Source organism: Alligator sinensis, unplaced genomic scaffold, assembly GCF_000455745.1.
Source record: "Alligator sinensis unplaced genomic scaffold, ASM45574v1 scaffold109_1, whole genome shotgun sequence".
In the NCBI taxonomy this organism is placed as follows: Eukaryota; Metazoa; Chordata; order Crocodylia; family Alligatoridae; genus Alligator; species Alligator sinensis.
The window spans coordinates 2,477,033-2,491,375 of record NW_005841852.1 but is presented as its reverse complement, the minus strand read 5'-3'; the positions used below and the strand labels follow the sequence as shown (position 1 = coordinate 2,491,375).

The window sequence follows — 14,343 nt, the reverse complement described above, 5'->3', positions numbered from 1 at the left end:
TTTCCCTATATTCTCTTGTGAAGGGCTTTGACAAACATTTTTGAAAATCTAAATTACTTGTGTTGATTATTTCTTCTTTATTAAATATTTTATTGGCAAGATTAAGGAATTCTAGTCACAAATTGTTTCTTATGGAACAACTATGATGACATAATTACCAGAACATTATTACTCAATTAGGCATTTTATGATTCTGTTTGTAATTATATGTCAACAAGTATTCCTTATATTAAATTAAGTACTACTGGTCCATAATTCCATAGATTACTTTTAGTGTAACTTTTAAACATGAGTAGAACATTTGCCACCCTGTGAAATAACAGTTGATTTTGATAAGAGTTGCATGTTTTCCTCAGCATCTCAGTCACCTTATTCGTAAATTTGTTGAGAAGTCTGTCATGCATACTATTCAGTCTTGGTAGTTTGTTACTTCTTAGTTTATGTTGTTGGAAATTTCCTTTGTTTTATGTTGCAATTTTTGACAGTACTTTAGCTTTACTATTTAAAAACAGTAGATCTGGGTTAGGTGTCTCCCAGTATCTGCCATAGTGAAAACTAATGCAAGGAGATTGTATATGCCCTCTGCAACATCATTATTCTCATCTTAATACTCCATGACCTCTCTCATAGTCCAGTGCACCTATTCATCTTCATGTTTCCTGCTTCTGAAATAAATTTTTAAATAATTTATTCTTACTTAGTGGTATGTATTTGGCAATGCGCTCTTTAAATTTCTTCTCTCAGACCTGACAGTCTCCATATAGCATTTACATCTGTCATAGCTAATGTTCTTTCCCATGTGTATGCCTTGGACAGGATGTCTAACTTTTCTAGGACACCATTTAGCTGGAATTTTACCTGGACACTTAAACCATAGAGACTAGTAATCCATTCTTTCTCTTCCTGCTTCTTCTTCTTTGGCATATGCTTATCTTCACTAGCATTTCTATAATGCTTAAGCAGCTGTACTAAAACTGGCTCTAAAGATTTTCATTTCCTTACTTTTGACCTTTGGGCTTTTTTACTTAGATTTACCATTTCAAGAAATATGTTCCTTTCTAATGTTTAGTCAATTGGTAGATGTGTGTAGCAGTTTTCATTTTGGTGTTGAACCAATTAAGTATTAATGCTACCAATGGACCAAATAAGCAAGTGGTTGAGCTATGCCTGAATGTGTCTTTGTGCAGTGGTACTATCCTACTGCTTGTTGTAGCTTTCTAATTCAGTACAAACTTCTAAGACCATGTTAAAAGTATTATTTAGACCAGCATAGTAAATAAAATTATTAATTACAATTATTACCTATTTGGAAACTGTACTCTTTTAAAACTGTACTCTTTGTTTAAATCCTGTTTTTAATGTCTGTAATCTCATGGGCACATTACACAAGTGCAACCGGTGGGTTGCGTGCGGGGTACGATGACCCTGGCCCCAGTGAGGGGGTGGCCCCAGTGAGAGGGGGCAGTGGTGAGAGCAACCAGTGGGTTGTGTAGCCCCGGTGTGAGGGGGAGGTAGTGTGAGAGGCCCCAGTGTGAAGGGGGCCAGCGATGAGGAGCCCGAGAGGGGCCGTACATCGAGCCCGGTAGAAGGCCAGCACAACAATAGGCCTCGAGGGGGCAGGGTCCTGCGGTGGTCAGCCCGAAGGGGAGAGTACCCTCGACTGGCCCATGCTGGGGCCAGGACCACGAGGGTCAAAAGGGCCAGGGGCCCACTGCGAGGGACACCCAAGAGCCGGGGGCCTGGGGTCCTGACTGGCCTTGAGGTGGGCCAGGGCAAGACGCCGAAGGTTCCGGGGGAACCACACCCGAGAGGGGAAGATGGCTTCGGGAAAAGGGGATAGCAGGACGGTGAGCCCAGTTGAGAGGATAGCAGTGCATGGGGCCTAAAAGACCGAAGGCTCGAGAACATGGGGAGCCCCAGTGTGAGGGGGCGGCGATGAGGAACCCCTGTGTGAGGGGGCGGCCCCAGAGAGTGACAGGTGGGCGGGCCATGGAGCTCGGCCCCAGGAGGTCCCCCTGTCACAGTGGTGAATTGGCCGGGAAACATCGAACAGATGGCCATGCACGGGCGCAACCAGTGGGTTGCGTGCGGGGTACATAGACCCCGAGAGTGGGAGTGAGGTGGGCGGGCCACGAAGAGCTCGGCCCTGAGTAGGCCTCCTGTCACGGTGACAGGTGGGCGGGCCATGGAGCTCGGCCCCAGGAGGTCCCCCTGTCACAGTGGTGAATTGGCCGGGAAACATCGAACAGATGGCCATGCACGGGCGCAACCAGTGGGTTGCGTGCGGGGTACATAGACCCCGAGAGTGGGAGTGAGGTGGGCGGGCCACGAAGAGCTCGGCCCTGAGTAGGCCTCCTGTCACGGTGACAGGTGGGCGGGCCATGGAGCTCGGCCCCAGGAGGTCCCCCTGTCACAGTGGTGAATTGGCCGGGAAACATCGAACAGATGGCCATGCACGGGCGCAACCAGTGGGTTGCGTGCGGGGTACATAGACCCCGAGAGTGGGAGTGAGGTGGGCGGGCCACGAAGAGCTCGGCCCTGAGTAGGCCTCCTGTCACGGTGACAGGTGGGCGGGCCATGGAGCTCGGCCCCAGGAGGTCCCCCTGTCACAGTGGTGAATTGGCCGGGAAACATCGAACAGATGGCCATGCACGGGCGCAACCAGTGGGTTGCGTGCGGGGTACATAGACCCCGAGAGTGGGAGTGAGGTGGGCGGGCCACGAAGAGCTCGGCCCTGAGTAGGCCTCCTGTCACGGTGACAGGTGGGCGGGCCATGGAGCTCGGCCCCAGGAGGTCCCCCTGTCACAGTGGTGAATTGGCCGGGAAACATCGAACAGATGGCCATGCACGGGCGCAACCAGTGGGTTGCGTGCGGGGTACATAGACCCCGAGAGTGGGAGTGAGGTGGGCGGGCCACGAAGAGCTCGGCCCTGAGTAGGCCTCCTGTCACGGTGACAGGTGGGCGGGCCATGGAGCTCGGCCCCAGGAGGTCCCCCTGTCACAGTGGTGAATTGGCCGGGAAACATCGAACAGATGGCCATGCACGGGCGCAACCAGTGTCGTCAGGCACCTGGAGGCTGCCAGCTCCAGGCCCTTAAAGTGGCAGAGACACCCTGTGCTCTGCCACAACAAGTTTAAAGAATGACCTCCTGCTAGTGGAGTATGCTGTCCAGGTGATCCAGAGTGGGAGCTCTTTAGCTGGCTCTGCATTATCAATTCCTCTTGACAGCTGCTAGAGTTTCCAAATATGTTCCAGAGTGGAAAATATGTGTTTTTAGATGTCTGCAATATCTATAGAGAATAGCTGTTGTGTGTAAAGGTTGCTACCAGCCTCCAAGATGCACATTACCTCATTTTATTATACACCCTATTCATATCTGGTTCTAAGATCAGAGCTGATCCCTAAATTATTCTATGAAGGTATAATACTTGCTAAGTTTAATGATTTTTAGGACATTGTCAGCCTTTCCACAGGACCAACAAACAGTAATTCAATCTTTATGTTCTCTGAACCACACTCCAATGAAACATTTAGCTCACCAGAATATGGAGCTACCATTGCCTGTGGAACGAGATTTTAGACCTACGTATGAAGCTATGATCACTACTGGATACAGCACTGATGTCAGAGGGAGCACACACTCATTTAGCAAACCAAAAATTTCATAGAGCAAGAAATTTCACAGAGTAAGGAGGTACAGATGTGCTTCTGGCACAGAATGTACATTAGACATAACTTTCCACCTACAATTACTATAGATGAATGTGGGTCAGGAGATAAGGGGTGGAAATAGTGGCCTTAGAATACAGTGATGGATGAAAACTCATTTGAAGTTTTCTTTCAGTGTGATGGAAGAACATCTATGTGATGAACTAGAACTGGGAGGCATCCAAAAAATCCTTCAAGCATAATCTTTCTTATCAACATTTTTTATATTTTTATCATAGGGGTAGGGATCCTCCCCTGCCTCTTGCTCTCAAAGGCATGTGGTATTTCCTTGTTTAAGTGTAACTGTCTTAAAAATGGCTTAATTGCATTTCTTTTTCTTCAGTGTGTGTGTGTGTGTGTGTGTGTATGTGTGTGTGTGTGTGTGTGTGTATGTATAAAAGCACTGGGTCTAACAGAAGTAGCAAATCCTTTTAATAATTTGGAGCTAGAATTGCAGCAGATATGAAAAATTCTGGTTAAACTAATTTTCGATGCTAAAAGAACCTTTTGAAAATTTTAGGTAAAGTATCTTAATTTAAAATTCCTAACAGGTTGTCATTTAAATCAGGTACCAACAATTTTCCATCATCTACTTGAAAAAAAAACACTCTTGCTTTTTGCTTTGCCCAGCTCCAGTTCTTATCTCACTTCCCAGTACTCTGCGAGCTGTCTCTTCACACTGAAAGTTACTGAATCCATTTTGGAGATTAAGATTTCTTTCTTCTTTTTTTTAAATATTAAAAATTCACAAAGAAACCAAATAGTTAGAATGTCATATATTGGGTTGGGTTTGACCTTTTTTAGTAGCTAAACTATACTTATTTTTCCACATATTATGGCATGCTTACAGATAGTTTATATAGTTTCCACATATTATGGCATGCTTACAGATAGTGCATTTCTTTTTGTATTAGACATGTTTCTAAACCTTTTTAGTTTACACTGTACTTTAATAACAGTACAAACCTTCCAGCAAGTATGTTCAAATTACTCTGTGCTATCCAAAGCAAGTTCTGAAGGCGTTCTAAAATAGCAGCACCTTGGCGCACCTTATTCCAGTTTGGCTCTCAAATATGTGTTAAATTTTATTATTAATGAAACATCTAATTGAGGATAGTCCACTTTCCCTTAATATCCCTTATTGGTGATGGGATTCTATTTCAAGTCATAAAGAAAGAAACAAACAATGGACACTTATCAAATCTGATACATCTCTGTCAGCAAACCTGACATGCAAGTTGTTGCCAAGCAAGGGGGTAATAAGAGATAAAATCATAATCATTTTGCACTTTACTGATATGCTGTAATCAAATGTGGCAGATTGAGGATGTTCAGAAAAAAACTGCTAGAATCTCTAAGCAAGCACTAATGGAAAGGTTAATATGATGGTGGTTAGCAGACACCAGCAAAAGCAGTTTGTCACTAGGACTGAATTTAAACCAGGCGCATTCAAAGTCTTTAGCTCAAGGGGGCAATAAAAATATAGAATGGATATGCTTAATACACTACTTCCTCTCTTTTTTATTGTCTAGCTACTACCAGGTCCCAATAATTTGTTATGCTATATGTTATATTTGGAACCATCTGTGAAATTAATTCATTTGACAGAATAAACTGAAAGTGTATTTTTATGCTAACAATACAGATTATACAAATGAAAACTGACAGTGATAAAAAGTCTAGATTTCTACACAGCGACCACTAGAATTTATGATTCCTAAAATGAAATGGGACAGCACACAGTTTTAATATCCAAAACACTGATGGCATTGAGGGAATGGTCTTAAAGAAACCAAATTTGGGCAACCAAAATCTGTAACTTTGTCCCTTATATTCTGCATATAATCATCCCACAGAAAAGTGGCATGCTCTAAAATTAATATATGAGGTCCAAACTGTGCTGCTCCCATTATTAATGAAATGGGAGCTAAAGAGTCAACCCCCTTAGCCATACATTTGCACTGCAAACATACCATTTAAGATGAGTTTGATTCTCATGAACATTTACACAAAGGGATTAACATGACCTCTGTTCTACAACTGAGATTTCAGTAGGATCATAATCAGTAAAATTAGTATAGTTGTTGTCACATTAATTATGGTGTTTAAGATCTGCATATTTGTAGATAATACCATAAACCTATAATTGATAGCTCTCCTGATCAAGTTATCTAAATTTAACTGATGAGAAACTATTGAAAAGGCTTAGACACTCAAATTAATACATAAAGATGATCAAGTCAACATCAAAAGCTCTGAAAATCATTGTAAAATCAGCCATGTTTACTTCAAGAAAGCAAGTGTTAGTTGAAAGGGGAGTGTACATTTTTGAGAACACAGATGGAAAACACCAACTTGTCTATGTTTTGAAACAAAAATCCACACCACTCTCCTAAAAGGCTGTTTGTAGAAGCAGGGCTTACATTAATCAGTTGCTAACAATTTTATATACAACCTGTCTAAAAGTCATTTGCATAATGATAATCTGCATGTGGCAGGGTTTAAGTTATTTAAACGGCGTTATATTTCACTATTTAGTCTTGCTTCACCACTGGTTTAGCAGTGAATCCTTGTGGAGTGTAATGCAGCTAATGAGGTAGCTTTTTAACTGAACAAACTGACAGGTCCCATATCTGCAGAGGCAGCTTGAAACCGTGCCCAACCTCTCGGCTTCCCAAGAGGCTTTTCAGAATTCAATAAATAACATCTGTAGGCGATGTTGGGTGCAGACCTAGCAGAGTGCGTCATAACACTGAGCTGGCAGAACAAAGAAACCATGACGACTGCCAAGTTTCCATGGCAACTGCTGCGAGGCTTGGAGAGTATAATAGCACATCAATCATTGTCCAAAAGAACTTCATTATCAGCAAGAAAAAAACCTTTAGGATCTGTTTAGTGTGCAATTGTGGGTTAACTCACCTCAAAGCCTTGCTCTCTAGCAAAAGTGGCAGCTTCCTGAAATAATAAAAAAAGAACAGTTAATTATAAAGTGCTAGATAATGAAGAAATAACACATTTTGAAACTCATTCAGGCAGTCTTCTTTTTACACAATTATCTCAATATACCCATATACAGTTGTTCAGTTTTGATACTTGCACCAAAAGGCTCCCCCCGCCAGCAAGACAGCAGGATAATGTCAACACACTCCACAAGTTCAAATGAGAAGGTGTAATGCATGTTTTTCTCCAAGCTAGCAAACTTACTTCTGGTTATAGGACTTTAACAAGTGGAGGCTACTATTTCAAACCAAGACACTTTTCCTTAAGACACATTCTTAATTAAAAACACATCCTGTCCCCTATTTGTGCATTATACCTCAGGGTACACAGGTTATTAAGCTATTAAAAAAAACATTTGCCATCTACTATGCATTAGAAAAAAGGATTACATGCTATTTTAACAAAATGTGATCAAACCTTTGTGGCAGAATCAGATGAGCATTTTAATGCCTGATGTCTTAATCACAGCTTTAGGCAGTCTAACTATGTTCCTTTCCTCAAAGAACAGAAGAAACATCAGGCTATGAGAGTGTCCTCGTTTCTTATTTATAGTAATTGCTCCTATTATATCTTTTGTTTTTAAATGAAAGTAGAGGCAGAGAGGATGGTAGCAATGTTATTTCCCTATACCCCTTCTTTTTAACATGAACAAATATTACAGATAAACAGTCTTCCAAATGAACTTTGCCAAGTAATATTAATAGATGGATTGCATTTAAACTGGAACAGAGAGTTAATCCAACTAAACTAGAACAACTACTTAAGGGAGTGTGCCTAGGCATACTGTCAGTATCCTTAAGACACTTTTTGGTAATACTTCATTTTAAAGCAATGCACTGGAGAGAAAATACACATATGTGAACCTATATAGTCTGTTATTTTTTTACCAATATAGGAATTTGAATTGGGTACAATTGATTATTACAACAGTAAACTGAGGTTAATAAAATGTGATAAGCTGAAAAGCACAACTCCTCAGGCTTCTTACTGCAGAAGCATAAGCCTGACCGGGTTAGCCTTAGCTGATGTTGACAGAAAAACTGAATCACAGTTCTGACAATTGGGTGCGGGCAAGGTTAGCCACTTTGACAATTTACTTACAATAGAATTCCTTCTTGTACATCACAGTCAATGACATTTGTTAGCCAGGCTGTCGAGGAAGAGTATAGGGTTCAAAGATATCATGCAGTGTTTTCCTAAACCAGCATGTGATTAACAAACCCTATGCTCATATGAAAAAGGAGCCTAACAAGCCTCCACTATAGTGATGCACTTACAGTGAACTGCAATATAATCAGAATAGGATAACATAGGACTGGACACAGAAAAAAGAAAAAAAATGAGAAAAATAGGGGAGTGATAAACTATGTTCAGAATATGAAAGCAAATCAACAACCATATATTGTAGCCAGATTATTTTTTTAACAACAGTTTTTAGTCACGCAATTGAAATAGGAAGCTATACTGATCTATCCTAGGTGGCCTTCGTTAATGCCCCAGTGCAACAAGACATTAACATCCGTGTTAAACTATTGTTTGGCCAGGAAACTGGATATCAATGTGCTCTTACATATCAATGTCCAAAGGGCAAACTATTCCAGCTAACAGCATTTTTATTTCCTTAATAAGGAAACAGAGACTTTAGAAAATTCATCCTAATTTTCTACACCTGAGCATCCTCACATAGTACATCCAGGCTTGGCCCTTCCACAAACTATACAAAAGCACTTGCATACCACTTGAAAAATATCTTATCTTCTGATTTTCCCTCCTATAACTACATCTTTTATTCTGGTCTGCTACCCCTACAGCTACATGAGTGATGGTAGCTGGTTTATAAAACCACACATTTTCCTGAAAAGTATCTCTGATCAAAAGACATCTGAAGGCATCACAGAGCAACAGCAATCTTTCTTTCCTCCACCCGTGTCAATGAAACCATCAAAATAATCCTTGAACAGTTTGTCTCAGGGATTCTGGGCTTGATCCTGCAACTTCCTATGAAGCAGCATCTCTCTGCATCACACCTTTTAAAGTACAATTCTAACACTGTAGCCTTCAAATACAAAAGACAATGAAGCTCAGAATGTGTGTTTGGAGATTGCAGCTTGGGTTTGCAGAATGGTGAGAAATGTTAGGCAGGTCCCAAATAGTAGGGACAGTTCAAAGTAAATTAATCATACAAAAGCGAGGAGGACCTTTTAGTGTCTATTCACAATAAGAGTGAGAAAAGGAAACAAGCAGTCCCCATCTGTGCTGCCCTAGGGCACCTCATACTGAGCTTCACATATCTGATAAAGTAGTCAGGTTAAAATCTAAGCGGCTGTAACATGTGGAGACTGCTAGGGTTACCAAAGCCAGGCAGGGCGTTTCCCAATGCAGGTGATAATCAGTACAACAATCACTATATTTACAGGCTTTCCATTTTATATGTGACATTAAGAATCAAGAAGAAGGAGGGATTAAGGAAATAAACAACCTACACAGAGGCTTTACTGCTCCCCGGAGAATGCAGCATTTTCATTCATGCATGACATGCGACAACAGCAAAGCAAAACAGCGACAGAACAGAATTTTCTTAGGAGGCTCAATTTCACATCAGTAGTTCTTTCAGTTTTGATAAACTTTCAGCATTATGCACTCATTTTCCCTCTTAAGCAACTAAACTTGTCATAACCGTTTCCCATTGTTGTCTATAACATAATATTTCCTTTCACAAAAAGCCATTTCCACCCTTCAAATTAGATATATATTTATAATCCTCCCACTTTCATCTATAACATATTTGTATTTCACATAACAGTAAGTTTATTACTGTACAGCCTCAAAATTCATGGAACTAGTTTAACAATTATAAAGCTTTATTTGCATCCCCATTCTGGCAAAAAGCATTCCTTAAAAGTATGTGGAAATTCACACTGTATGGAAACTGTGTACAGAGCTGTTTAATGTGTGTAACATTCTGTCACTAAAGTTAACACACACCCTCTTTTGGCACAACACGGAGCAGTTTACACAGGAAAGGGAAGATAAACTAAAAAGATAACAATAAAAAAAGACAACTTCCTTTAGTAACAAGTATTGTGTGTATTCTGGAACACCCTTGCTATCTTAAAACCATTTATACTCTTGAATGCATTTTATTGTTGTTAGCACCTCAGTATTTAAGTGGGACTTTTTATAATCTAGACAAAGGCTAATTGTATTGTGTTTCAGAGGTGTAATAACCAGGCTTTGTGCCTTGGGTAGCGGTGATGACAGCTCCCAGGCCACTGGCCTGCAGTTCTTGCACCTCCTTGTTCTTGGACACCCCAGGCTGGTGCACCAGTCACCTACCCCTCATTATGCTACTGCTGTGGCTGGTTAAATTCTGAAACATTTTATAACCAATAACAGAAAATTATTTGGTCATGAGTAAATAAAAATGTCCTCCAAATTTAGGATTCATTAGTCTCTCCATTGCTATCAGTATCCATTAACACTTTGCGCTTGAAGAACATTATGATTATAGTACTAAAATGGTACAACCATTTTAACTGTAGCTAGGTTCAGACATTCAAAAAGCAGGAGGTGAAATCGATCTAAGTTACATGGTTTTCTGTAAGCCGTGTAGTTTAGATTGGTAGAAAACAGAACACACATTCATGCTTTGGTAGAGGGGTTAAATCTTAGATTCAGTCCTGCCATTTTTAAACCAATCTATGTGTACTGAACTTCTGTTGTCTTATGAGTATAGACCAGTTTCTGATCACTTATACCAGTAAAAGTGTAATGTCTGTACCTGTCCTGTATGTTCTGTTTGCCATGATGAACATAAGCAAAACAATAGATTCATAGATGCTAGGGTTGGAAGGGACCTCAATAAATCATCAAGTCCGACCCCCTGCATAGGCAGGACAGAGTGCTGGGTTCAGATCACCTCAGCCTCATGCTTATCTAACCTCCTCTTGAAGACCCCCAGGGTAGGGGAGAGCACCACCTCCCTTGGCAGCCCATTCCAGACCTTGGCCACTCTAACTGTGAAAAAGTTCTTCCTAATGTCTAGTCTAAATCTGCTCTCTGCTAGCTTCTGGCCATTATTTCTTGTAACTCCCGGGGGCGCCTTGGTGAATAAAACCTCACTAATTCCCTTCTGTGCCCCCGTGATGAACTTACAGGCAGCCACAAGGCAACCTTCTCTTGCGGAGGCTGAAGAGGTCCAGGTGCCCCAGTCTCTCCTCATAGGGCTTGGCCTGCAAGCCCTTAACCATACGAGTGGCCCTTCTCTGGACCCTCTCCAGGTTATCCACATCCCTCTTGAAGTGTGGCGCCCAAAACTGCACGCAGTACTCCAACTGCGGTCTGACCAGCGCCCGATAAAGGGGAAGTATCACCTCCTTGGATCTGTTCGTCATGCATCTGCTGATGCACGATAAAGCGCCATTAGCTTTTCTGATGGCTTTGCCACACTGCCAACTCATGTTCATCTTGGAGTCCACTAGGACTCCAAGATCCCTTTCCGCTTCCGTTCCACCCAGCAGGTCATTTCCTAGGCAGTAGGTATGCTGGACATTTTTCCTCCCTAGGTGCAGCACTTTGCATTTCTCCTTGTTGAACTGCATTCTGTTGTTTTCTGCCCATTTGTCCAACCTGTCCAGGTCAATGTATTATTCTCAATACATCCAAGGTTGTTTTTTTTGGGCGGTGTCAAGAATTGATGATGGTTTAATCAAATAATTCCTCAAATGGTAACTAATTGCAGGCTGGATTAAATTTAATTTGTGTAGGCCAACATAAAACTCAAAGTAATATACAACAACATTTAAAACTATGTATTGCTGAAATAAGCTGACAAAGGCTTTTCAAAAAGCAGCACCAAAAATATTGTCCATAATATGTATTTTAACCTTTATATAGGCAAAAACAATAATGTAAACCAAATTTGCATGTCATAGCTGAAACCAACATCAACTCATAAAGAAATGATAAAACAGCAGGACAACAGTGATACTCCTGCACTTGAATGCATCTTCTATAATTACACAAGATAACAAACGCAGGAGGTACACAAACTAATGTGTCCCCAAAAATCCTTGGAGGAGGAAACAGTTCACTGTATGCCATATAACTCAATTACTTTGTGCAATGCTGCTCCATGCTGCTCTCATCGTTTTGCCTGGGTAAACAAAATAAAGGAGGGTAAAGAGGGTAGGGGACAGAACACTGACAATTCCTGAGGCAGTTCTTATTGTAGAAGTCGAGAGTCTTCAATAGCTACCAGGGAAGACCAGGTGAATAAATAAATAAATAAAGCCGCATTTGCATTTTCTACCTTAATTTTTCTGAAACTTTACTGACCACTTTGCTATGACAAAGGAAGAGGCTAATGGATTTATCTCATTCCATAAATGCATTGAAGCCACATGAATGGAATAGTTGCTCTGTATAGAGATACCTTTTTTAAGTCCAAGTGGATTATCTCACCAAAAACTTTTGAGAATTCATTCATAGGAGAAAGGGCAACAAAAGACCACTGGGATCCTTCCACACTTGAGTCTGCAGTTGGTAGAACTGCTTGCACACTGTATCACTCCCAAATCACTTCTTGAATGGTGCCTCCTCTCTATCTCCTGAAATGCGCAGTTTGTCCAAATTGCTCGTTCTATTTCAAATTTCTACACTTTATCCTAAAGTTTTCTTTTCCTAGCTTTGGGTTACTGGTCTACCACCAATTTCTAAGAGTTTGGGATTATTATTTTCTTCCATTTATATTGTTTCCTGGAAAGTAAAGATTAGGATCACCTCCTCAGGGGCTCCTCTTTTTCTCCACTATAATCATTTAAGCTGCTCTCTTTCCAACTAATTCTCCTTTAATGGTTGTATAACTTTCCATCTTTTTACATACACTTACATTTTACCTTGTTTTCTGCAATTAAATGCTAGTGACATAAACCCAACTCATCTAAAGGCAACAGAAAGAAAGAATACAGTGCTGTAATTAAGCATGCAGATAAGAGTTTTTTAATGTAAATAATGCACACTGCTAGATGCAATGTCATTTTGTGTAAGTGAGCTTTTTGTTAGATGAGGTTTAGATAATTTAAGTTTTACTATTCTGATGATACTCTATCTTTGTGCAGGATGCTTCAAAAACATATCCCTGAAATAGACATTTTCATTTACTGTTTCCCAGAATAGACAATCTATGTAAAACAATTTCTAAGAAATAAAAAAGGCACTTGGGGGTGAGGGGGAGGGTCACACTGGCTTATACAGGTATTGCACATGTGCCTGAACTCAGAAATTGTCTACAGATGTTGTAAACTATGATAGAAAAAAGAACACCTGCTTCTTTCAGGAAATCCTCCTCTAGCCAGTACCAACAGCCTTCTTCCACTTGGATTAATTCCTACATGCACATAACACTGTTTTCTCCCCCCTCACTCTTTGTGTTAGTTACACATAAATAACAAAACTGTCTATTTCCAGTTTGCAATCTGGCTGGCTGCTCCCTTTGTTTGCATTGTGCCCTCCAAGAGTGCAGATCACCTCTGACTTCAGTGCTGGTGCTCAGCACTTCTGAAAATCAAATGTGTGTGGGTGCATGCACTTAGACCCCTTTCTTTTTTATGGAAGATGGTAACTTGCCTAGCACTTATGTAGAAACCTGGATGCTAATGAAATTTTTGTCAAGAGCACCATGAGTTCTTTTTATGTGCCTCTCTTGTAACAGGCTCATCACTGTATAAGAGTTAAACTTGTCTTTGAGTAGGGGGAGAAGTTTTTATTAAATATTTCTGTGAGTTCTGCCACATTTTCAACTCTTTTGGTTTCAGGCCAGTTCACGTAATTAACTATGAACCTGGAAATGACATCTGTCTTAAGGATTAGAATGGACAGCAGCTTTTTGATTGCCATGTTTGAAATATAACAAAGGCATTATATATCTATCTATCTATCTATCTATCTCATTAACTCAATGGCATACTTCTTGGTAGGTGTTTTCTTATCTCAAACCCGACTAATTATGTAGCACTTAAAAGCACAGCAATATGATTTTGCTTTCCTATATGTGTACTTCACCTATATATTTTACCTACAGTGTGTGTTCATTTTATTACCTCTACTGTCCTCAAAGGAAATAAAGTAATAGCAGATCATACATTTTAACATGACAAATTAGTATTATTCAAGACCTATGATAAATCTAACACCAGGTAGATGGGTGTGATACCATGAATGTAGTCATGGCAATCACAGGCTACTATATTTACCCAAATTCAAAACGCCCTTGAATTTAATTTGACCCCCACCCTGCCAATAATTAGATTCCACATATGGAAAATTAATCTATATTAGATGTTACAGTGGACAACATCCACACCAGACCCTATTTTGCCCGGCTTTGTAGAAACATGCAGAGTGCAGGAAAAAAGGATTCAATGATCTTCCAAAAGTTCATGGATGAGTTTCATCCCCTGACTAGTCCCATTCACCTCAAGATGTTAAACATGTGCTGGAGGGTTTTCATGGTGGGGGCATGGTGGAGAGCAGGGAGAAAACTCCCTAGGAAGCAGATTAAAGGCATGAGTCAGTTCTATGTGCAGAGGCGTCACAGCCCAGTGCCTAAGAACGTATTTCTAGCTGTTCCCATT

At 40.7% G+C, this 14,343-nt stretch overlaps 1 protein-coding gene across 1 annotated transcript in view; it reads right to left on the bottom strand.

Annotated features, from left to right (window-relative positions):
- Window positions 1–14,343, bottom strand: part of ADK (adenosine kinase) — a 563,842-nt gene that overhangs the window by 81,485 nt on the left and 468,014 nt on the right. The window contains exon 8 of the mRNA XM_014523581.2: window positions 6,629–6,664. Coding sequence (XP_014379067.1) covers window positions 6,629–6,664 — 36 coding nt within the window. The remainder of the gene's footprint in view (window positions 1–6,628; window positions 6,665–14,343) is intronic.